Here is a 22,423-nt window from a genome sequence, read left to right on the forward strand (position 1 = left end):
AATTATACAAAAAGTCTAAGGCTGATAAAAATGTTGAGTCAACGTTTGCTTTTCAACCATAAATCACACAATATCAATGTTGATTCAACCATCATCCAAATCAGAATCTACATGTATATTTTTGTTGATTTTATATTGAATCAATGTTAAGGAAATAGTATTGATTCAACAATTCATCTAAATTGAGTGTGTGGATGAGTGAGGTTACAGGGAGAAGAGACCAAGAAGGTGGAGAACTTTAAGTATTTAGGGTCAACAGTCCAGAGCAATCAAGAGTGTGGAAAAGAAGTGGAGAAGCGTGTGAAGGCAGGCTGGAACGGGTGGAGAAAAGTCACAGGTGTGATGTGTGATAGAAGAGTTTCACCTAAAATGAAAGGAAAGTTTTATAAAACTGTGGTGAGACCAGCGATGTTGTTTGGTCTGGAGACAGTGCCACTGAAGAAAAGACAGGAGGCAGAGCTGGAAGTGGCAGAGATGAAGATGCTGAGGTTCTCTTTGGGAGTGACCAGGATGGATAGAATCAGAAATGAGTACATACATATATATATATATATATATATATATATATATATATATATATATATATATATATAGATAGATAGATATAGATATATTTAGTCATTTTTTGGGACTTAACACACATCCCATTTTGGGATTTAATTTTTGAATTATATTTTTTTATATATGTTTTTATTTTCACATTTAGCCATTTATTTGTTTATTTATTTATTTAGTCATTTATTTAGTTAGAATTTTGGCAGTTTTGGTCCTCCATACTTCTACTCCTGAAGTTGTCATCACAAAAACGGGGAAGAATTTTGGCCATCAATTTCAAGCCAGGACGTACGAGAAACATAAATGGCTCGCTGGCTGTCCACAGGTTTGCAAACTGTTGATTGTTGGTTTAAATCGCTTGTTGGCTCCCTCCGCTGTGATGTCATTTTTTTCCTCTCTCGGGTTGAGCCCACTTCGTGGGCACGAGCCAGTTCCGAATACTGTAAATTCCAACAAATTGGCAAATTTGTGGGCATGTGATTGTGACATTTTGCTCACCACGGAGATGGTAACATTGTGTACATGGTTACAGTGTGTGTGCATCAACCTGCGTTGATCAGTCCTGAATATTTCTGCTTTAATTTAATATCTACAAAGTGGTATAAAATAATTAAATAATATTTAATATTAAAAATAATAATAAAAATACCCCAATTTTTTTCACATATTTGTCTCTCCAGCATGCCCACTCTAAAAGGTCATCGCTCGCCACTGACTGAGACACTAGCAATCTGATGAAATCAGTGACAGATGTCATTCTGCTGTGAAGCATTGCAAAGGTGGTTGAGGGATTTATCCACGTTACTTTGATAATGCCATTTTTGTTTCAAAAAATGAGCCAACGGAGAAAAATTGTAGACAGCTTTAATATACACTACACTCTTGTGTAATTCATGGTGGGATTTATCAGTGTCAACATATTTTTAAATGAAACACTAATGTATCCTATTGTTGTGACCATCAAAATCATTTATGAAGGTATCAACTCATTTTGAACTATATACCCAGGGGGCAAAGTGAAAAAACGGGCACGGAATGAAAATGAAAATTAATATTTTCTAATACTTTATGGTGAATATCTATGCCTAATTTGTATATAATCACCCCCTAATTCACAATTATCCATTTGAGTCCAAGATGGCTTTTCTATCAGCTAGAACGTTAAAGAGTGGATCCTAACAATGCAACCCCTATTGAAAAAAAGAAGAAAAGTCAATTATACTGGCATGATGATGGCACCAACCTCCATGGTATCCATCAAAAATAGCTAAAAGGCCATTGAGGTGAAAGCCGAGAAACTGGGTAAAGATGACATATTACTAAGACTGATTGGACAAGGTCATGATATGATTACCAATGATATAGCCTATCATAAACCATGCATGAACAACTATAAGGCTTGGCGCATTCATTCTGCTGCTGTTGCATTTACTTGCACATTCAATTTAGATATTCATCTGTGATCAGATGCAAGCAGGTTCGACACTGCCACATTAGAGGACAGTGATAGCAGCAGTGAATCAGAACACTGGAAAACAAAAAAATAAGAGGAAAAAAAAGATACACATTAATGCTAACAATTGTTGTAATTTAGAAATGTACTTGAAAAAAAGTCTTAATCTTGTTTTTCTAGTTCTGGCTAAGAGGATGGTTATTTTGTGTTCTATCTATGAAAATGTATGTGAAAATAAATGTTTTGCTGCCAGGAATTTAGTTTATTTTATGTTCAAAATAAGATATTTTCATAAACACTGATGCACTGATTTGCAAAAAGGATAGCATGGTACTAAGTTGCCAGTCCTAGATAAATATTACTCAATTTAGATCGATCTACAATACAGAAAGCTAGAAAAGTTTTTTTATTTACATATTGACTCATTTGCGTATTTAAACATATTTCTCAAAACTTGTAATTAAAAAAGTCTTAAACTAAGATAATCAACTGAGCATGTTTAATGGCAGTATCTATTAGTTTTGAGTCTTATGCTTATTTGAGGGCAAGGTTGTTTATTTGGAACCATCCTTTAGCTTTCCAGTCAATAGTTGACTAGATTTTCCACTCAGGTTGTGATCTTGAAGGTCCTAGACATCATTTCTGGTGCAAAACCTCTTAAAACGTTCCATGTTTGTTTTCAATTTGGGCTATAGTGTAGAAGTAGACTTTTGTCCACAGCAAGTGCAATATTTGAGATAGAAAGGCTATCTTGGACTCAAATGGAAGCTTATGAATTTGGGAAGTTTTCTTTACATGTTAGGCATATATATTCACCATAAAGTGCTGAAAAATACAAATTTTTTAGCTTTTTTTTTAGGCGAGAAACTCTTTTTTTTTTTAATCTAATTTGGGATGTTAAGGGTGTTAGAGAGGTGCAGCAAGCGCACAAATCCCCCCCCGAGTAATAAAGGAAAGATCCTAAAATGATAATCTATTCGTTTCTGCCCTCTGCTGGACATTAAAATTACCTATACAATATATGTCTCTCTAAAAAGTGGGATAGGACGTACGCTACAATTTGCTGAGTTATATCTAAATTCACGTGCTATATTCACAATAAACTATGATAAACGTTACTCATGTATTTAGTACTTGGCGATGCAAAGTCCAGAGAGTTCATGTGTTAGAGAAACTAAACGTTCGGCATTTGCTTTTATTTTTATTTTTTTTACAGATTTTTTGAAAATAATACACTTTTAGCTTGTTAATGGAAACGTAATTCCCCTAATCCTACCAACGCTGTAACGATATCTAATTGTGGTTAAACATTCATTTCGATGTGTATTTGCGTCATATGGTTCGTCCAATCACTCGCTTTTCCAGAAATGGGAGGAATGGCGTCATATCGGAAATGCGTCTTGCTGATTACAAAATAAAATACATCCAGGTGTCAAACTATAGTCAGTTAGATACAAACTATTTTCCACACAAGGAAAATGTGGAATATGCCTTTACTCACGTTTTAATATGCATATATATGAATGCTTAATTTACGTTTTTAAAATTGCCTGAGGAAATTTGCATCACGTTATCTCTGAATTTAGAAATGTTATGGCGGAAATTCTAGACGTTGAGAGGAACTTCACACGATCGACAGGGATTTTTTTTCTAACAACAACGGAGCGAGTGTTCTGTGAGCTGCGGCCATTTCTTACGCTGTCAAGTTTAGAATAATTTTAGGTGTTAGACAAGGTATTTCGTAAACAGGAAAAAAATCTGTTATTTTTTGACTGGCTAGTTCGCCAGTTGAATCTCGTCAGAATGGATCCAACAAGTCGATATCAAGTGGTAAGTAGTGAGTGTTTAGTGTTATGCTATTTGGCCTACCTAGGGCCCTGCCACCATTTTCTACCATTTAATTACAAGGCATAATATTTTGATCGCTACGTTGTCCGCTCTGGTTTGACGTTGTTTGAATGGAAGGTTTATCCAAATCCCTTACGCCTGTTTATGTTAAACAAACCTGTAGGCGAATACTTCCGCGTATGCTAGGCTAACATTAGATAACTGGCTCGGTAAAGAGCCAAGTAATTCAATGCTCTGCTGTTTATTGTTGTTGATGTTGCTGGTGTTGAAATTGTGTTCACCCAGTTAGGGTTGGGCCTGCGTCTTCATTGGCCTGGACGGCGTCCGGATTAGAGTTGCGATGGTAAACCAGTACCTGTTTCAGCGGATGACTAGTATACTACTAGTACTGGGTCATGCCCATGTCCTACACTGTCGACCTTCGCCAGGTTGAAGAGGGTGAGATTAGTTACAGTTGCACGTTCTCGCGGTTAAGTGAGGCCCTGCTGTTTAACAACAACATCTGTATTACCTCATCTGGTGTTTGTTTTGTTTTGGTGGTGAAGTGTATCTTCTGCCCAGATTTAGTCATAACTGTTTTAATTTCCTCATTTCCTCAGTAGAGCTTTGTTCTGCGGATGTATCCTTGTGAGTGTTATCGCAATTTCATGACTGAATAACCTCTATTCCTCAAATGGGCTTTGGGTTTGAATGATGTCCTTGAGTTTCATCTCATGTCCGGTCAACTCCGGTTGAACTGTTTACTGGAAAACTGTATGGTACCGCCCTTCAAGATAGTATAAAAATATTGTAAATCCTCTGTAATCCTGCTCAGCCTTCTTCATTGACACAATGTAAATAGTATTTTATGCTTATATTTGAGGAAAACGACCAATCGTGGCTTACTTGTTTTTCTGGGTTTGTTCAGCAAACTGGGCCATGATTAGCCGTTTTTACCTGTTTCCTCAACACAGGTGATGTCATCTTTAGTCGACAGCAAGTGAAAACATTAGTTTTTAAAAGCAATAATTGTTCATGATAAATAATGAAGTTATCACAGTACTTATAGACAAGATATCTTCTGTTGAAGGTGGCTCAATGAGTCAAGTATCCCATTAAAGTGCTCTAAATTTAGTTGAATTGGGTACAAATTAGTGACTTAGTGTTGAGAGAGAGAGAGAGAGAGAGAGAGAGAAATGGCATTTATTGCGTAATTGAATATCTTAGCAAAAATAGTTATCACTTAAGTGCTGTTGTCAAAGGCAGAGCCACATGTTTGGGCCCAAAAGGAGGCTCGTGATGAAGCTACGAGGATTTGTTATGTAACGTGTGCTTTGACCAGCTGCCATATATAATTGATTTTAATGTCCACTCTTTTCATTGTGGCTTCTAAAAGTTGCTTGGTAGCATCCCCATCACTGGAGTCTGGTGTTGTTAAGAGTTCTGCTTTCCTGTGGGATTTGCAACCAGCAAAACATTTAACTGTAAATGGGGTAAGATTGTTTAAGTTTAATCAAGTTGAAAAAGAAAGTAACTCAGGATATTGCTTTACATTTACAGTAGTCGATTGACTTACAAGTTTAGTTTGTTTTGTAACTCAAATTACTTGTATATCAGAACAAATTTCGCACTGAAACAGAAAAAAAAATGCAATTAATCTGTTCCAGCCACCAATAAACAACCACCATTAAAGTAAAGACATGCTCTCCAGTCTGCTCTATCCCTCGCCAGCACCTCTAGATTCATGTCCAACCGGCACAGGTCCTGTTGGGTAACGTCTGATTGGTATCGGACAAAGGTGACCGAGCCAGGACAGTCGGCACTGTGAGACCAATCGTGACACTGGGGTGGTGTTGGTGCGTTCTCTGATCTCCTGGTCCGTGATGTAATAAAACCAGCGGACTCCTTCGATACGGCGGAGGCACTGTTGGTGCCGAGGTCTCTGCTACGGCTGAACGATTAATTGCATTTGCGTTTGACAAAATGCGTTTACGTTATCGTGAAAGGCTGCGATTTCAATGCCCATTGAAACGTAGCGGAAGGAGAGAAAGAGGTAGGGGGAGCATGAACGTCACCGCTGTAACTAAAGTCTGGCGGCATTTTTGGGGGGGTCTCATGAGACCTTGAAACGAGTGTCTCACATGTTTAATCTGTTTGATCTTGGTTTTTAAAATAACACTTAACCGTTGTGAGTTTTCGGCTGCCGGAGTGTCGCGCGTTTTTTAAACTGAGTGTACACGCAAGTGTGCGGCAGCGGCTGATAAATTTGAGTTGTCCTATATTTTGAGGCTAAAAAGGTCTGTATGTGGCCATTGTGTTGTCCGATTTAATGAATGAAAATTAGGACGGACAAAATGATCATTGCTCGACATTACCGTCATTTAGGAGCTGCCGCTGCAGCCTCTTAATGTACTTGCAGGGTTGGTGAACTAATCAGGCCAAGCAGCAAACAAACAACAACACTTTAATGACAATTTGCAAGTTACTGTCGGCCGTAACCACGCCAGAACACAACAGCTCCAAAAGCGCTTAGCTTACCACAACAAAAGTCTTGTGTTGCGTTCATGGACCGTCCAGCCCATGGGAAACTACGCAACCCACGACCCACCCACAACGATTGCTACAGAATGCTTGTGGTTTTTCAAATCAAATTGGAAAATGTTGCATCATATAAGCAGGTTTATTTTTACTTTGCCTACACTTTAGCATGTGTGTGTTTACTAACTGGAGATTGATAAGTTTTATTTATTTTTTTAAATATGTATATTGTTTGTTAAATGTTTAAAAAGTGCAATGTTTACATGCCATGTTTCATGCAACATGAAAAGTTGGATATGTTGAAGTGGTAAATTGTAACTATAACTATATAACTATAAATTCATTGAAAAGGACCTTGAAAAAAAATAATCGCATATGATATCGCAATCCCAATTTTTGGGGAAAAAAATCGCAATTAGATTTTTCATAATCGTTCAGCCTTAGTCTCGGCACTGTAAAGCAGCACAGAAAGAACAGCTGCCTGATAGATGCGAATCTTGGTGGATCCAAAGGTGGTTATGGAGGCTTTTCATGATGCCGGCCGCTTTGCTGATACGGCGGGCGATGTCTGTTGTGCAGCCACTATCCTTGTCGACAACCGACCCCAGGTGCTCAAAATGGTCCACAAAGTCAACATCGTTGCCATCCAGGTGATGGGATGCCGAGTGGAGAGCAGTGTCGTTGGCATACTCAATGTCCAGCCGGACGGAGTCGTGGTGCTCGTACAGCATCTTGATGACATGGCGGATTGTAAAAATGCTCCACCGTTGATAAGATAATTACAGAATGAGAATTACATGCCAATTTTTTTTAAAAACAACTTTATTTAACTAATTAAACGCACAATAACTAAAAGCAAGCTTTTATGTAGAGAAGGTTTTAGGACCTGGGGGAAGATCGCAGGGATCCACTTTCCTTAAGGTCTTCTCCTTCCACTGCTGCTCAAAACATTGGCGCACAAATGTTTGGCGTCCCTCTGGAGCCAACGTAGACTAAAGACATAGTGCCACTTCTTAGTCACTCTTTAAAGATGTCCCCCTTGGTTCTAAAACCCCTGCAATCTTCCTCCAGGTCGTAAAACCTTCCTCAACACATAAAAAAAAAAATTGTGTGACACCAATATTTTTCCTTTAAGTGAAAAAGAATATTGGTTATCATCCTCCATTACTCGTAATTGGTATCAGCTCTGAACCCCCCCCCCCCCCCCCAATTTAAAAAATAAAATAAAAATCAGTCTTTCTCTGATAAGCGTCTCACAAGTTGAGTTTCCTCATGTGGGGGGGAAGAGAACGCAGGCTATCCTACCACAAATACGAAGGCTGTAAGAAGCAAATATTGCCTGGCAGTGGATAACGGTAGCAGGAGCGGAATTGGGAGAGTCGTTTTTTTTATTCTTGGATTTGTGTGAACGAAACAAATAGTATGTGTGTGAGTAAAGTGGGTAGAGCAATGACGTAAATCTCCGTTTTTGACTGTCCACATGCAAACACAATCTGGAGAAATCCGCAAATCTCCACTTTGGTCGGAACTTTTAAAGACCTTTGTTTTTAATGAAAAAAAATCCCTGGGTTTTGCGGATGAGGGCAAAACGCAGAAAAATATCTCCTGTTTGAAAAAAACTGTCAGGGCCTAAGATTGTGCCAGGCTCAAATGATGTTTTCAGGGTTCTGTCTTGTCTTCTCTTTCAGCTGCATAACGAGGATGACACACCTGAGGCCTCCGGCGGTGAGCAGCAGCCTTGTGCCACACGCCAGCCTGGAACGTCACAGGACCAAAGCCAGACACAGAACAGCGTGCTACCTGACCCTCCGCCTGCCGAGGCTGGGGGTGCAGAAGCACCTCCTCCCCCTTACGCCTGTATTGACCTGGGTGCAACTGCAGCTGTGCCTGGTTTGTATCTAACGATTGTGTTTTGCTGTTGTAATCTCTTTTACACTTAGTGCTGTTTTCTATGTTAGTGTCACCCCAATATGGCCTGTGTAAATTAATCACTCCTCTCAACATATTTACAACAGAAACCAGTTTCCAAAGTGATTTCCCAGTGCCACCACCTTATAGTGTGGCCACTTCATTGCCCACATATGATGAAGCGGAAAAAGCAAAAGCCGCCACCATGGCAGCTTCCACTATGGAGGTGACTTCACGGGTGCGAATCATTTTACTGCTTGTTTTTCGTTCCACGAATGTCTCTTTACATTTGTTACTAGTTTTTCCTCATGATTATCTGTGCATGTATATCCATCAGGAGGACGAATTTCTTCCGAGAGATGATTTCAGCGATGCTGACCAACTGCGGGTTGGGAATGATGGAATCTTCATGCTGGCCTTTTTCAGTAAGTAAAACACTCGAGCTGGGTTTTAACTTGAGCATTCCAGTACAAATGATAATTCTCTTAGTGATCTGTTTTATAAAACAATACAGAACAAAGTCAATAATAAGGGGGCCCTGAACACACTTCACGTTAGGGGTGTGCTCAAAAAATTTATACGGCCATACATCGTTGCGGGCCTCATTACAATACACGTATTAATACACAGGCGTCAGAATCGATATTACTCTTTAACTTTAAATAGGCAGTTAAAGCAAGGTTGCTTGCGCAGGAACAGCAGCCTCTCAAGTTTCACTCATGCACGAGCAGCAGGTGCGGGGGGCGGGCTTGCTTTGTACTTAAGCAGTCTTTGAAGTCAATTGCATTCATTTAGTCCACGTGTCGCATGAGCGCAGCGGAAACGACATGAGTGCTTTGGTTGTTTTGCACTGTCCATCCATCCATCCATATATCAATTTTCTTAAAGCACTTATTGCAGCCTACTTACAGTGGTACCTCGGCTCACGAACGCTTCAGCTCACGAACTTTTCGCCTCACGAACATTAAATTCGCGAGCATTTTGTCTCGGCTGAGGAACTAGTTTTCGGCGGACGAACCAAATCTCGCGACACGAGAAATCACGAGAAGCTGACGCACGCTCACGGCGTCCCAGTTCGTCGCCCCCTTTGTTTGAGTGCGGACGTGGTTTGTGTTCGGTAGACATTTTGGATCATTTTGGTGTACTTTTGCTACCATGGGACTGAAAAAGACCCCACAAAAGGCTAGTGTTAAGCCTAAGAAGACATTGAAGAAAATTACGGTCGAGCAGAAGGAGATCATCGACAAACACGAACGAGTTGCGCGTTTGTCAGCATCAAGTGAGAGCATCAAGACCATGTTAGCAAAGTGGAGTGATGTGCAGGATTTTGTCGAACAGTACCATTCAGAAAAGACTGTGGCTATGAGAATCATCAACATGATGAATGATAATGTGATGCCTCAGTTTCGTAAGACCTTACAACTCAGAAAGCAACAGATGTCAATTAAGAGGTTTTTAGTTAGCAACAAGGAGGAGTCTCCTAAGAAGCAAAGAAGAGAAGCCACACCGGAGGACTCCCCTTCCAAACAGTAACTCCCTCCCTCCCTCCTCCTCCCACTCCATTCCATCAAGCCTTCAACTACTGTACCATCACAAAGGCAAGTTTTGCAAATAAAAACACTTTATTATACAGTACAGTGTATTTCTTTAATTACAATACAATAGCACATTTATTATACATAAAATAAGGTATATTTTGTGTAGTTTTAAGGCTTTTTTAGTAGAAAATTGTGTTTTATGGGGACCTGGGAACGGATTATTCTCATTTCAATGGTTTCCTATGGGAAATACTTGTTTGGAAGACGAACTTTTCGGCTCACATACTCTCTGTGGGAACCAATTAAGTTCGTGAGCCAAGGTACCACTGTATTTAAAAAAAAAATGTACTTGTGAAGTCTGTTTTAAAAATAGCCCATCAGTGATTGGATACTGTCTTTTGCTAAGAAAAATTAATTTAGAGGAAGAATAAACATTTATTTACTTATAAACTTAACATGGTACATGCTTTTATTTGTTTTCTGTATTTTGTTTAAAAGAATGTGTTACATTAAAATGCTGTTATTATTTCCCCAAATATTTCAAATAACCACATTTTAGAGCTGTAATTTTAATACTTTGATATTTTTACTCATATCGGCTCATACCTATTCATAAATTTTCCCTGGGTGTCTGAAAGCTGCTCCTTGCTCTGCAGTGCATGCCGCTTGGTGGTTAACCAGAAAAGCTGCTAACAAAAAATGTTTGCCATCCAGCATAATAAACATATAATTTAGGCATACATATGACCGTTACACTAAACATGCAAGTAAATTAATGTCAAATATTGGGATATGTATCGCCTTGAAGATCATGTATTGGAATACATATGTATTGCGATTCGTGTCCTATAGTCACCCCTGTATCGTATTGTGAGGGTGTTGGCAATACCCAGCCCTACTTCACGTAGGTGTAATGTGACTGCTAATGAGTGACTGCTGTACGGAACTGCAAGTGTGCATTTTTAACATGACCAAAATCGTAGAGACAAACAAAATACAACAAAACTGACTTGAACAAAGTTTCAACTGCACAACACAAGCAAGTCCATATTAGTTCAACGTGCCAATTTTTTTTTTCTGTCTGCCAAACGTCTTTTATAAGCGACATAGATCAAAATATGTGCTTATCACAATTAGCAAAAGCTGCTATGAGCACATTAAATGCTAAAATGCAAAGCACGGACAGAATATGAACAATAATTATCAACAGTTCCAGCCTATCAAAGAACCATGACTCACGTCTTGGGATGTAACGATAACTACAATACCTCGATATTAAGTGCTACAAATGTGTTGTTGCCATGTCACCATATTAATAGCAGCACAAGCCATGTTGATTTCCATTTGTGCAGTTCCAGCACCCTCTGGTGGTTCATTTATTAGTGCAGTAGAATTTTATTCCAACTTTCTTTATTGATTTTTAACCAGACATATCAAACATATATATGGTTAAGACAACCTCAAAACATGTGGATATGGTTTGCAGGTGAGTGCCCAAGTGCAGTTTATAAACGAGAAAAGCAGCCAACCAGGAATGAGTCCAAAACCAATCCACCAATCAGGCGCAGGGGTTCGCAAAGTCAAATTTGCAGATGCAGACAAGACACAGGAATCCAACACACGAGGGGAGTGGAGACATCCGAGGAACCAGTGCAGCAATCAGGAGCGAGGGGTTCACACAGCCGAATATGCATATGCAATGGATAGTAGCTCGCCTCCGCAGCTTATCATGGCCTCGCGCCTGGTATCTACAGGGAAAAAAAAAACCCTGCCGGAGAACATTTTCCTATTTACTTAGCTTCACCTATTGCCCGATTTAAATACAATGATATAAGCAAAGTTTGAACCTTGTTCAAGATTGCAACCTAGCGTGTCACTAAATTAGAAGGCTAACATTCTGTGTTTGACACTTACCCATCCAACAGCAAGCAGGCCAACTCTGCGTTGCTCTTCAACCCAAACAATCGCTCTCCTTCAGTGCTCAGAAGCGGGTAGAAGCAAATCTGATATTCACCACCACTAACGGCTGTTTGTTTTGTAGCAGAATATTTCCTCTTTTTGGCAACGTCACCCCAAAATCCGGGGCGATGGGGTGGGGATGCGCTTTGGTGGTCCAGCACAAAATCATCACCACATATTAACAGAACTACCTTTAATTTTAATTAGGCATGTTTTGGCTACCTATGTGCACGATCCAGGCTAATGGCCAGATGAAGGAGAACGTAACAGGTTTGAGTTCCTCCACAAATTGACAATTCACAATGTGTGCATGCATTAGAAAGTAAGTGCCTCAATCGTGTTAGTGATTGTAGGTCATTTATGTGAATTCAGTTTAACGCTACCTGTACCTGTATGTATAATTATTACCTCAGCTAATTAGCATTGTATTTATGAGACACAAAATAAACAAATAGACTGACCTAGCTTAGCTCTTTGCCACTGATATGTACAAAAACATATTGTGATTAATTTTCGTCTCTTTTTTTTTTTTTTTTACAATATTCTCAGTTTTTTTTACAGTATTGTGAGCTTTTTGATATATCGTGATAATATTGTATTGTGATTTATGGTTATCGTTACATCCCTACTCATGACTGTGCATGCGTAATTGGATGGGTGGACCGGGCTCGCAAAACTCATTGCTTGCCCGGCGGTACCAGCAACTGAAATTCATGGGGCGGCAGCGTCCTTCACAGCCCGAGCGGAGTTCATCATTCATTTTGCAGAGTATAATTTGTAGTCACGTAAAAGTGTGATCGTCCATGTTCTGACATGGCTTTATCTAGAAGGTATATGCCAGGCTGTTGTGAAAGTGCTATACAAATAAAGTTGAGTGTATAGTATTCGAGTATTTTTATGAGTACAGATGTACAGTATCAATGTATTCTTACACCATGTTGCAAATTATTACGCAAATTCCATTTTCAGACCCCCACATAATCCCCACCCACCCCTCGCTTGTTCCCCCGAATAGTTGCAAATTTAAGGAGGTGGAAAGAGGAAGACCTAAGAGAAGGTAGATGGGTGTAGTGAGGGCAGTTGGTGTTAGAGAGGAAGATGCAGACGATAGACTTCGATGGAAAAGGATGACACACTGTGGTGACCTCTAATGGTACAAGCCGAAAAGAAGAAGAAGAGTTAATGCAAACGACACACAGCATAATTTTCAAGTCATCAACTGTTAGGGAATAATTTAAATATTTTAAACAAACCTCCTAATTGCAACAATATTTTTTCTCCCAAAATAAAAATACAGAGTTTCAAAACATGTTATAGATTATAAAGAACTGGAAATATTTGTATCATATTGAAATCAAAGCTATTTTAGTGAAAAGCATCTTTAATGTCTAGTTATATTTTAACACAGGACCCCCTTATTGCAGGGTTAGGGCACCCTAGTCCTCGAGAGCCCCACTGGTCTGCCTGTTTTCTATGTCTCCGTCCATCAACACGCCTGATCTGATGACCAGGATCATTATCGGGCTTCTACAGAGCTTGCTGATGAGCTTGCTGATGAGCTGATCGTTTGCGTCAGCTATGTTGGAGGAGGAAGACATCGAAAACAGGCAGGACAGTGGCTCTCAAGGACCAGGGTTCCGTACCCCTGCCTTACTAGGTAGCAGCTTCACATTTCTTGCCTTCATTGAACTTGTGAGTTTTTCAACAGTTTCTGTCAGAGCTTGGGCAATTAATCAAAACTTTTAGACCACTTTACATCAGTAAATATGGTTATGCTATACCTCCTCAAAAAAGAGAGCAACTAAATCCTATGCTTGGTACGAACAACTTTTTTTTAGTTGGTAGCATTATAGCTAACAGTGTAAAAGCTAGGGTAGAGCACCACTAGCTGTGGTTGTCAGTATGGTGTTTCCTCTGAGAGAGCGTAGGATCTAAGTGTACCCTGCAATTACCTGACGTTCCCAGTGTACACCGCCTATTGCCCGAAGACAGCTGGGATAGGTTCCAGCATACCCGTGACCCTAGTAAGGAGAAGCAGAAAATGGATGGGTGGATAAAATAATAATAGCGAGAAATAAAAATAAATACTGGCTGTGCGCGTGTTGGCCTCTTAGTGGCAGTGTGGTGCTGGTCATGCGTGTGACACGATAAAAGTAAGAGTGTTGAGAGTGAGATCTAATATAACAATTTTTCACTTATTAGAATATTGTTTATATTTTGAGCATTATTATGTTACCTGCTTGTAGTAATTTGTTAATTTGACTGCGTTTGTGAGTGGATATTCGTCATTTGAAAGAATATCACTTCCGGAAGTTGCTAGTTTTCCATTAGAATGCCAGTGGGATTTTGCATAACTTTAGCATTGGCGCTGTTAATGTTTTTAAAGCAAAGGTTGTTTTGATTTGAATATACAATATGTGTAATTTTTGCTGTTTTAGTGTTACAGTAAACTCCTACTGGGGTGTCGTTAAACAGCTTAAAGCATGGTCAAGGAAGGCAGAAGCACATACTGTACATGTCACATGCTTGCTGCACAAGCATTCAGGGTACTTTCAGAACGTCGGGAACTTGCAAGCAGACCGCACCTTTTGTCACATTAACAGTTTTTTGTTTTGTTTTATGATCGTTGGAGGCCAAAATAGACAAGGTTAAAGCTACTCAAGCCATTTAAGGCCTAATTTTTGATGATTTAAGAGCACTTTAAATGGTTAAGGTTGTTTTATTTGTATTGGTAAAAATAATAATAATGTCAAAGCACAAGTCAAGTTAATGGATGTTGGTTTTCAGGTTTTTGCCCAACACCCCTCAACCTTTATTTTTGTCTCCCTCTAGTGGCCTTCCTGTTCAACTGGATTGGCTTCTGTCTGTCCTTCTGTTTGACCAACACCATTGCAGGACGCTATGGCGCCATTTGTGGCTTTGGTCTCTCGCTCATTAAATGGATTCTCATTGTCAGGGTATGTGATGAAGTTACCCACAACTTGACTTGGTATACATAAATATAATGACATTTTCTTTTCTAGTTCTCGGACTACTTCACTGGCTACTTCAATGGTCAATACTGGCTGTGGTGGATCTTCCTGTTGCTTGGTAAGTTCTAGCTGGTTATTCCATCTATTTTGTCTAACCAAAACCAACCACTTCCTTCCACCCATATTTATTTGAAAGGTTTGATGGCAACCTTATTGCCTTCTTCTTTTGCAGGTCTCTTGCTGTTCTTCAGAGGTTTTGTCAACTATCTAAAGGTTCGCAACATGACAGAGAACATGGCCTCCTCACACAGAACACGCCTCTTCTTCCTGTATTAAGAAGGTAAAAGAAAAGGGGGTTGGGGGGGAATTGTATGACAAAAAAAATTATTTAAGGACAACCTGCAACTGTGCTTATGTCTGTTTTATTGAATCGATGTGATGTGTTGCGATGTACAGATAGTACAGCATCATGAGTGAAAGCTTTGCTAAGTCAAAGACAAACAGAAAACAGAAATGTCTGATGCGTGGGCGAGGCGTCGACAGATAGAACTACATTGTCACAGCTAACTATACTTTTATGACAGGGTGAGTAATGTAGCCAACTAATTTGCTCGTTTGTTTTGTTGCCAAATGGCCAAGATAACGTACCAGATATGAAATGAGCACTGCAAACGCAGGCATTCCTGATTATGTCCTCGGTCAAGTCTGTGCATTTAAAGAGCCCTTATCATGCTATTTTAAGCGTTCTACCATTAACTATAGGTGTTACCTTTGGTGTAATGCCAATGTAATTTCTTATGAAATTAGTTATTTTGGTGACCGACACCAATACTGCTGCCTCAAGGATCGGCCAATACCAATCCTATACAATCCAATTATTCTTGCCACCCGGAAAGTTAACAATTAAATGTGGATGTATTCTGCTTGATACTGACATCTAAAAACACCACATTCACTGTACAACTATTCTAGTCCCCTAAAGAAAGAAGGAAACACTGAAATCATGTGTAACTACAATGCCTTTATTAAAACGACATACATGACTACAGCCATAGATACAGTAATTTCTACTATAAGCTGCTACTTTTTTCACTTTAATTCGACCCTGCGGCTAATACAAAGGTGCGGCTTATCCATCAGATCACAAGGGGGCGCACTATAAAGGAAGTGCAAGAGTGTCAGGCAAAGCAAAACAAAAACCAAGTGAGCCCAAATACAGTAGGAAAGACAGAATGAGAGCGAAACAATTTGCACCCTCAGTATGGAAAAGAAAGTAGTGGAAACCTTGTGCGGTACAATCAAACACCTGCGGTTTATAGTCAGGTGCGGCTTATAGTCCAGATATTACTGTATATTGTGTGTGTCCAAACTATAGCTATCCTTTTTTTTTTTTTTTTTTTTTGCAGCTCGTAGCATAGACTAAGATAAGCATTTTGACGTAGTGTCAATTTTCTGCACTTTATTTTCATCCACTTGTTTTCAACCCAACTTAACTTGCGCAACTTAATAAAATTGCTTCAACTGTTGAATTAGGTTAATCCAAAGTGAATACATTAGTTTTAATGAACTCATAATTAATTAAACTTAATATATTCACTTTGGATTAACTTAATTCAATATTGTGTTACCACTTGAAGCAATTTTATTAAGTGGGGTAACAGTTCTTTTTTTAATCTTAAATTGGTTCAACAATTCTCTTTTTAGAGTGTTTAAAAAAAATAAAAAATTTAAACAAGTATTACAACCTAAATAAATTTACCTGAGGGTAAATGAGTGTTGACAAATGACTCCCATTGATGGAACCTAACCTAATCTGGTGTAGCCTATAGATGACGAGAACAAGGTTGTAACCAAGTCTAGATTAGTAGCAGGCACAGAAAATTAGTTTACCTGCCTATTCAACCAATGTCCCTGCAGCGTTTGGTCTGTTGTAGCAGATGAGAATAACCGATAGTCTGGAGGGACCGTGTAGGCAACAGGAGATTTGTTTTTGTAAACTAATAAAAAGTCATCTGAAAAACTAAAAAATGTTTAACTAATAGAAATAGTTCAAATAAATTTTTGACGTTTATAGCCGTAACGTCAGAGCCGTTGGAGAGCGTCTTGGGGGGGTTTCCGGCGGATTCAACATGTTAAATCAGCTTTGGAAAGTAAGTCATGACATTTGATCACTCTGATTGGCTGTTAGCTAGCGAATCAGCGCATGGTCACTTCTGGCTGGTGTCAGGTTGGCGTATGGAGACCTTAACTGCCGCTGTGGGTCCTGAACTATTTTGTGATTCACTGCAGGGTCCCGCCCCATCGCTATTCCGTTCCATTGAGACGTCCTACAACCACCACCCACCCACTCCCACCCTCGAATGACCTGCCAGGCCATCGCTGCAGTGAAGAGGAAGAAGGCAGCAAAGTAAATGTAGGGAGAAAGTTTTAGTTGAATGCATAGCAAATAGTTGTAGATGTTGAGTTGTGCCAATTAAGTTGTCAGCCAATAAACTATTCTGATTAAGTCTTACTCCATCCAGGATGTGGCACGTTCACCTCAAGTGGGACTGCCTACATCCTCGACACCTTAGTCACTTTCATTTTGATAAATTTTAGGCAATTCATTCATGTGCATGTAGGACCAGGTTACATATCTTGTGATGGCTCACCACGGAGGGCTAAAAATTCATCCAAATTTTGCCAGCAGGCAGTTCAATTGGAACCTAATTTTTTTACTCTTACTACAACAAGATGTCTGAGCCAAATGGTCAACAGGATGAATTTCAGGATTTAATTCCTGACCTATGCAGCACCAGCCAGACAATTATACTGGAGGAGGGCTACTCTAACCGCTGTCGTTTCTGATATAGTAAGAAAAAGGTCTGTCCATCAGCTGTGGTCGTGAGTTTTCTCACGGCTGATCATCCAGCAGTTTCTGGGGCTTCTGAGCCATATTGTGCTCGAGGAGGACATGTTTGACATGGCCCAGAAAGCAAGAAAGTTTTATAAGTCCTATGCAATGTAGTTATTTTGAGTTAGCGACAGTAATAGTTGTGAATTAAGAAGTTATGCTAATGATTGATGCAAAAGGTTGGCAATATGACTAATAATGTGACTGGCCATGCATTTAACACGGATGTTTCTCTGGTTTAATAATGTCCGTCCTTTGTTTTCATGGAAGTGTTAAATGGCGATGGGAGCACCCCAAATCACATGAACATCTAATATTTGCTAGTTTGTACGAGAAAATGAACAAACAAACAAAAGCAGAGATGCCATTGTTCAGTGCAATCAGAGCATGTGATGAGAGCTGAGCCTGACTGGACAAAATAAACAAATGTAAATACCAGCTTAATACCAACTCATATTTGCACTTTGAACTTCTGTACAGTATAATTTGAGTCTGCTTAACTTGATGTGGTGGTGGTGGAGCAGTAAAACAAAAAAAAAAATACACTGCTTTCCATGTGTTTCAACTTGAATTCGTAATCATGTGAAATACTGCTGTTTTTCCCCCCCATTTTTCTTTTGCACTTTTTACTTTTCACACTGACGTATGTTTTCTTTTGTCATCTGAACTGTGACTGCTTAAGTATTGCCAAACTCTTTCTTAATCCCCTCAGCCTTTTCCAGCGATATCCAAATTTGCTGCATGATTTACGTGCTTGAATGATTAGCAGGGATATCAGGAGTCCACAGTTTATTTACAAAGCCATGAACCAGTACAAAGAACAAATGAAATAAAATGAGCTATTTTGTTGTTGCTTTGGTAAATTTAACTAGTCATTTATTGTAACTGGAATTAATTGATGTATTTGAAAATGCCAATAAAGTTAGAAAATCTACCCAGACTGTGTATTTCTCTACCATTATGGATGTTGATCATTTTTTGTCAAATGTTAGTCTATTCTTTATAGCACAAAAAACATCTAAAGGCTTACATTCATAATGGGAACATATTCTGTGATGTGTTTTCATCTGGGATTTCCTGGTATACACAGAATGAGGTACGAGATTATGTATGGAATTGTTTTACCTTATTGTCCATTATTACTCCAAATTTTACATCAGTGTAAGTTAAAGACACAGTGCCCAAATCATTAGAAACAGCCCATACACAGAAGCTGCCCCAAAAAAGCTTTGTAAAAAAAAAAGTGTTCTTCTGTTTCTGTGTTACTGGTGCAAAAAGTACATTTGTTGTCCTTGATGTTAAATTTAGAATGAAAAAATTCCTAACAGGGATATATTTTTTAAACTGTACTTCTTTAGCTTTGGGTGAAATGGGGAAAATTATATATTGGCATCTAATTGACTTAACATTACGATTCGTACATTTTTCCATTAAATACTTCTAAGGGGTAAAGGGAATATTCTTCCAAGAAATTCGTTATTCCATGTTTTGTCCACAAAGAGACAGATAAAGAGTGCATACTAGGGACAGAATTGTTGGACTGAGCAAGCTATATTGTATTTTTGCTGAAAAGCATCATAGCTAAGTAAATCCCCGCTGACCATATGCCATAATCGTCCCAGTTTTTGAAGTAGAATGATTTTTTTCTCATGAGGATATATCTGTTGTTCCACAATGGAGTATTATGGGGTGTAAACTTATGATTGTATATTAATTTCCAGTATTGTAGGACTTCATGAAATGTTATGGGCAATTTGGATGAATCAAAATCACATTTTGAAAGGAATTGGATGCCACCTACTGCACATAATATTTTAAAGGTGAGGTTGAACCACACTATCCATATGACCAATAACATTTTGTAACCATTTTCATTTATTTAATTTTTAAGACCGCCTTCCTTTCCTTATGTTCAAAATCAATAGCGTTTCCTTATGTAATGATGTCTTTCCAGATGAAATTGAAATTATTTTGATTGACTTGTCTAACAACATCCTGTGGAACGTCAAGGGAGTATGCAGGGTAAGTAATCCTAGAGAGTTCCTCCATTTTAGACAGCCGCAGCCTACCAAATATGGAGCGGTCCCTCTGCAGCCATTTATTTAAAATACTTTTGCTCTTCTTTACCATATTATCAAATTTATTCGTAACGAGATTGTCTGGATTTTTTGAAATAGTAATTCCTAAATAATTGAATACAGTGAACTTTGGGGGTGGTCATGAATAGCCATTAATTCACACTTATCAATATTTAAGTAAAGGCCAGAGGCTTTTGAAAAGCGGCTGATCACTTGAAGGGCAATAGGAATTTGCACCTTGTTTTTAAGAATCATGGGTGTTATCATCTGCAAGTTGATTTATAGCTAGCGGATAGAACAAAATATTTCATTTTTGAATGTCTTCACAATTTGTAATCAGTACTGAGAATTTCGGCAACCATAATGAACAGCAAGGGTGACACCGGACAACCTTGACGGATACCTCTTTGTACATTGAAACGTTTACATGTACCAAAAGCGAACAGGACAGAACTATTAAATCATTCACTGCTATTGATTACTATAGACGTCAAAAATTAATTTGAACTATTTCTATTAGTTTAACATTTTTTCCACTTTCTTAACAAGAGTATGAAAACCTAGAATTTTTTTTTAATTGTATATTTAGAACAGATATGAAATCGTTAACTAGTAAAGTCATGCAACAAATTTTAATCACCTGACGCCCCTCATTTTTAATAAGCTTTTCTTTTTTAAATCTTAAAAAAAAAAACGGAAGAAAAGATTATTAAAAATGAGGGGCATCGGGTGAGAGAATTTTTTAATTGTAATTAATTGCATTACTTTACTAGTTAACTCACGATTAAAAAAAGATTATTAAAAATTAGGGGCGTCAGGTGATTACATTTTTTCAATTGTAATTAATCGCATGACTTCACAAGTTAACTCACGATTAATAAATTTACATCTGTTCTAAATGTGCAATAAAAAATTCTAGGTTTTCATACTCTTAACAAAAGTGGGGGAAAAAATGATAAACTAATAAAAATAATTCAAATGATTTTTTTTTACGTCTATAGGCGTCAATGGCAGTGAATGAGTTAATGTCACTATACATAATTTGAATTAGATCACAGAAGGGAGCACCAAAACCAAAATAATGTAACACGTCCAGCCTAAAAGAATGCTCAACCCGGTCGAATGCCTTGCTAAAATCCAAGAAGAAAATGAAACCATTATCTTCCATTTTTTCCTCGATAATCTATTATGTCTAAAACTAACCTGATGTTGTTGTGAATAGAGCGTCCTTTAAGAAAACCAGATTGAGATTCACTGATAATTTGTGAGAGACCCTCTTTGAGCCTGTTGGCAATAACGTGAGCAAACTACTTGTAATCCACATTGAGTAAGATTATTTGTCTTAAATTGTTTAGGAATTTCTCATCTTTACCATATTTCGGGATCAATGAAACAAGTCCTTGTTTCGTGGTGGTCATAAAAGATTTGTTCCTGATACACTCTTGTATGGCAAAAAGAAAAGGTCTTTTATATCATCCCAAAAGTGTTTATAGAAGACTGCCGATAGACCATCCTGTCCAGGAGATTTCCATAATGTTTAACATTGCAGCATCCACCTCAAACAATTCAATGTCAGAGTCACAAATGTTCTTAAAGTCCGGGCTGATGTAGAAGTATGCTGTTACGTTCACCTTCTTCAATCCGTTTGGCTCGTGATCTGATGAAGGCTCCCCTGGCACTCCTAGAACTTACTTCATCCAATTTAGATTTCAGATTTATGAAGGCCGCTTTGTCCGAATCCAACATTATAGTTTTCTTGCAGTAGTCATCCAATTATTGAATTAAATTAAATCCTTGCTCCCATATGATCCTACTTCTTTCCTTTCCAAATTGTATTGAGATCTGCCTGGCTTTGAATAAAAAAAAAATTCCATCTACAACAATATTTATATCATATTTAATTTCTGAAATTAAATCCTTGATCGCATCACAGTCGACCTGGCTTTTCAGCAAATCTGCATTAAATTTCCAATAAACATTTCTCTTATTAGATGTAATATCTGCTTTTAATTTAAGGGATGACAGGCAATGATCAGTTAAGGGCGCGGAGGATAAAATTATTCAATCAATATCAATTCTTGATCTTAGGTTTTATCCAAGAATACTGTCTAGCATTAGGATTTTTAGACTTCCAAATGTAAATCAAAGAAAATGAATTACAAAATTCAAGCAAGGTGGTATTAAAGTGAGTATCTGTGAATTTTATTTTAGATATCTATCTAGGTAATTGTCAGGTGCTATATAAAAATCTCCTCCAAACAATATCAGATCTGTATATCAGATCTGTGTGGTATAACTGTCTGTATTGAGACACAAGTTCAACAATTTCCTGCAATAAATTCTTATTTTGGGTGGTATTATGATAACCGTAAACATTTGTTAGAATTATGTATACATTATCAACTTTTAACACAGCAGCCAGCCAGTGACCATTGTCATTTGTTTTATACTTAACATTCCCAGAGCACTTGTTAAAGCAGATCTGTTGCCTCCATGACTGAAAAGGATTTTGTCCCCCCCCATTGCGTTGTCCAGTAGGTGGCGTCCAAGGCACACGAGTGAGTTTCTTGAAGAAGGACACAGTGAGATTTAGACCCTTCACGGTGCAAAAAAAAAAAAAAAAAAAGGCTTTCCCTTCGAGTTTAACGAAACAAAACTTGAACCAAAAAGTTGGTTTTCAGAACATTCATTGGCTGGATAAC

The 22,423-nt window shown here is 38.3% G+C and overlaps 1 protein-coding gene across 1 annotated transcript; it reads left to right on the plus strand.

The window, feature by feature from the left end:
* Positions 1–3,468: 3,468 nt before the first annotated feature.
* Positions 3,469–18,577, plus strand: ndfip2 (Nedd4 family interacting protein 2). The gene is made up of 8 exons (XM_077551026.1): positions 3,469–3,838; positions 8,062–8,263; positions 8,389–8,519; positions 8,619–8,706; positions 14,611–14,735; positions 14,802–14,868; positions 14,983–15,090; positions 17,040–18,577. The coding sequence occupies exons 1-7, from the start codon at positions 3,812–3,814 to the stop codon at positions 15,084–15,086; spliced, it is 744 nt and encodes a 247-aa protein (XP_077407152.1). The 5' UTR covers positions 3,469–3,811; the 3' UTR covers positions 15,087–15,090; positions 17,040–18,577.
* Positions 18,578–22,423: the final 3,846 nt, after the last annotated feature.

This window comes from Vanacampus margaritifer, chromosome 1 (genome assembly GCF_051991255.1).
Source record: "Vanacampus margaritifer isolate UIUO_Vmar chromosome 1, RoL_Vmar_1.0, whole genome shotgun sequence".
Classification (NCBI taxonomy): Eukaryota; Metazoa; Chordata; class Actinopteri; order Syngnathiformes; family Syngnathidae; genus Vanacampus; species Vanacampus margaritifer.

Bases quoted from the DNA above. Each gene is read 5' to 3' on its own strand.
- ndfip2 (XM_077551026.1), top strand. From the start codon at position 3,812: ATGGATCCAACAAGTCGATATCAAGTG. The intron at 8,264-8,388 runs GTTTGTATCTAA...TATTTACAACAG, and splicing joins TGCAACTGCAGCTGTGCCTG to AAACCAGTTTCCAAAGTGAT. The intron at 8,707-14,610 runs GTAAGTAAAACA...GTCTCCCTCTAG, and splicing joins CTTCATGCTGGCCTTTTTCA to TGGCCTTCCTGTTCAACTGG.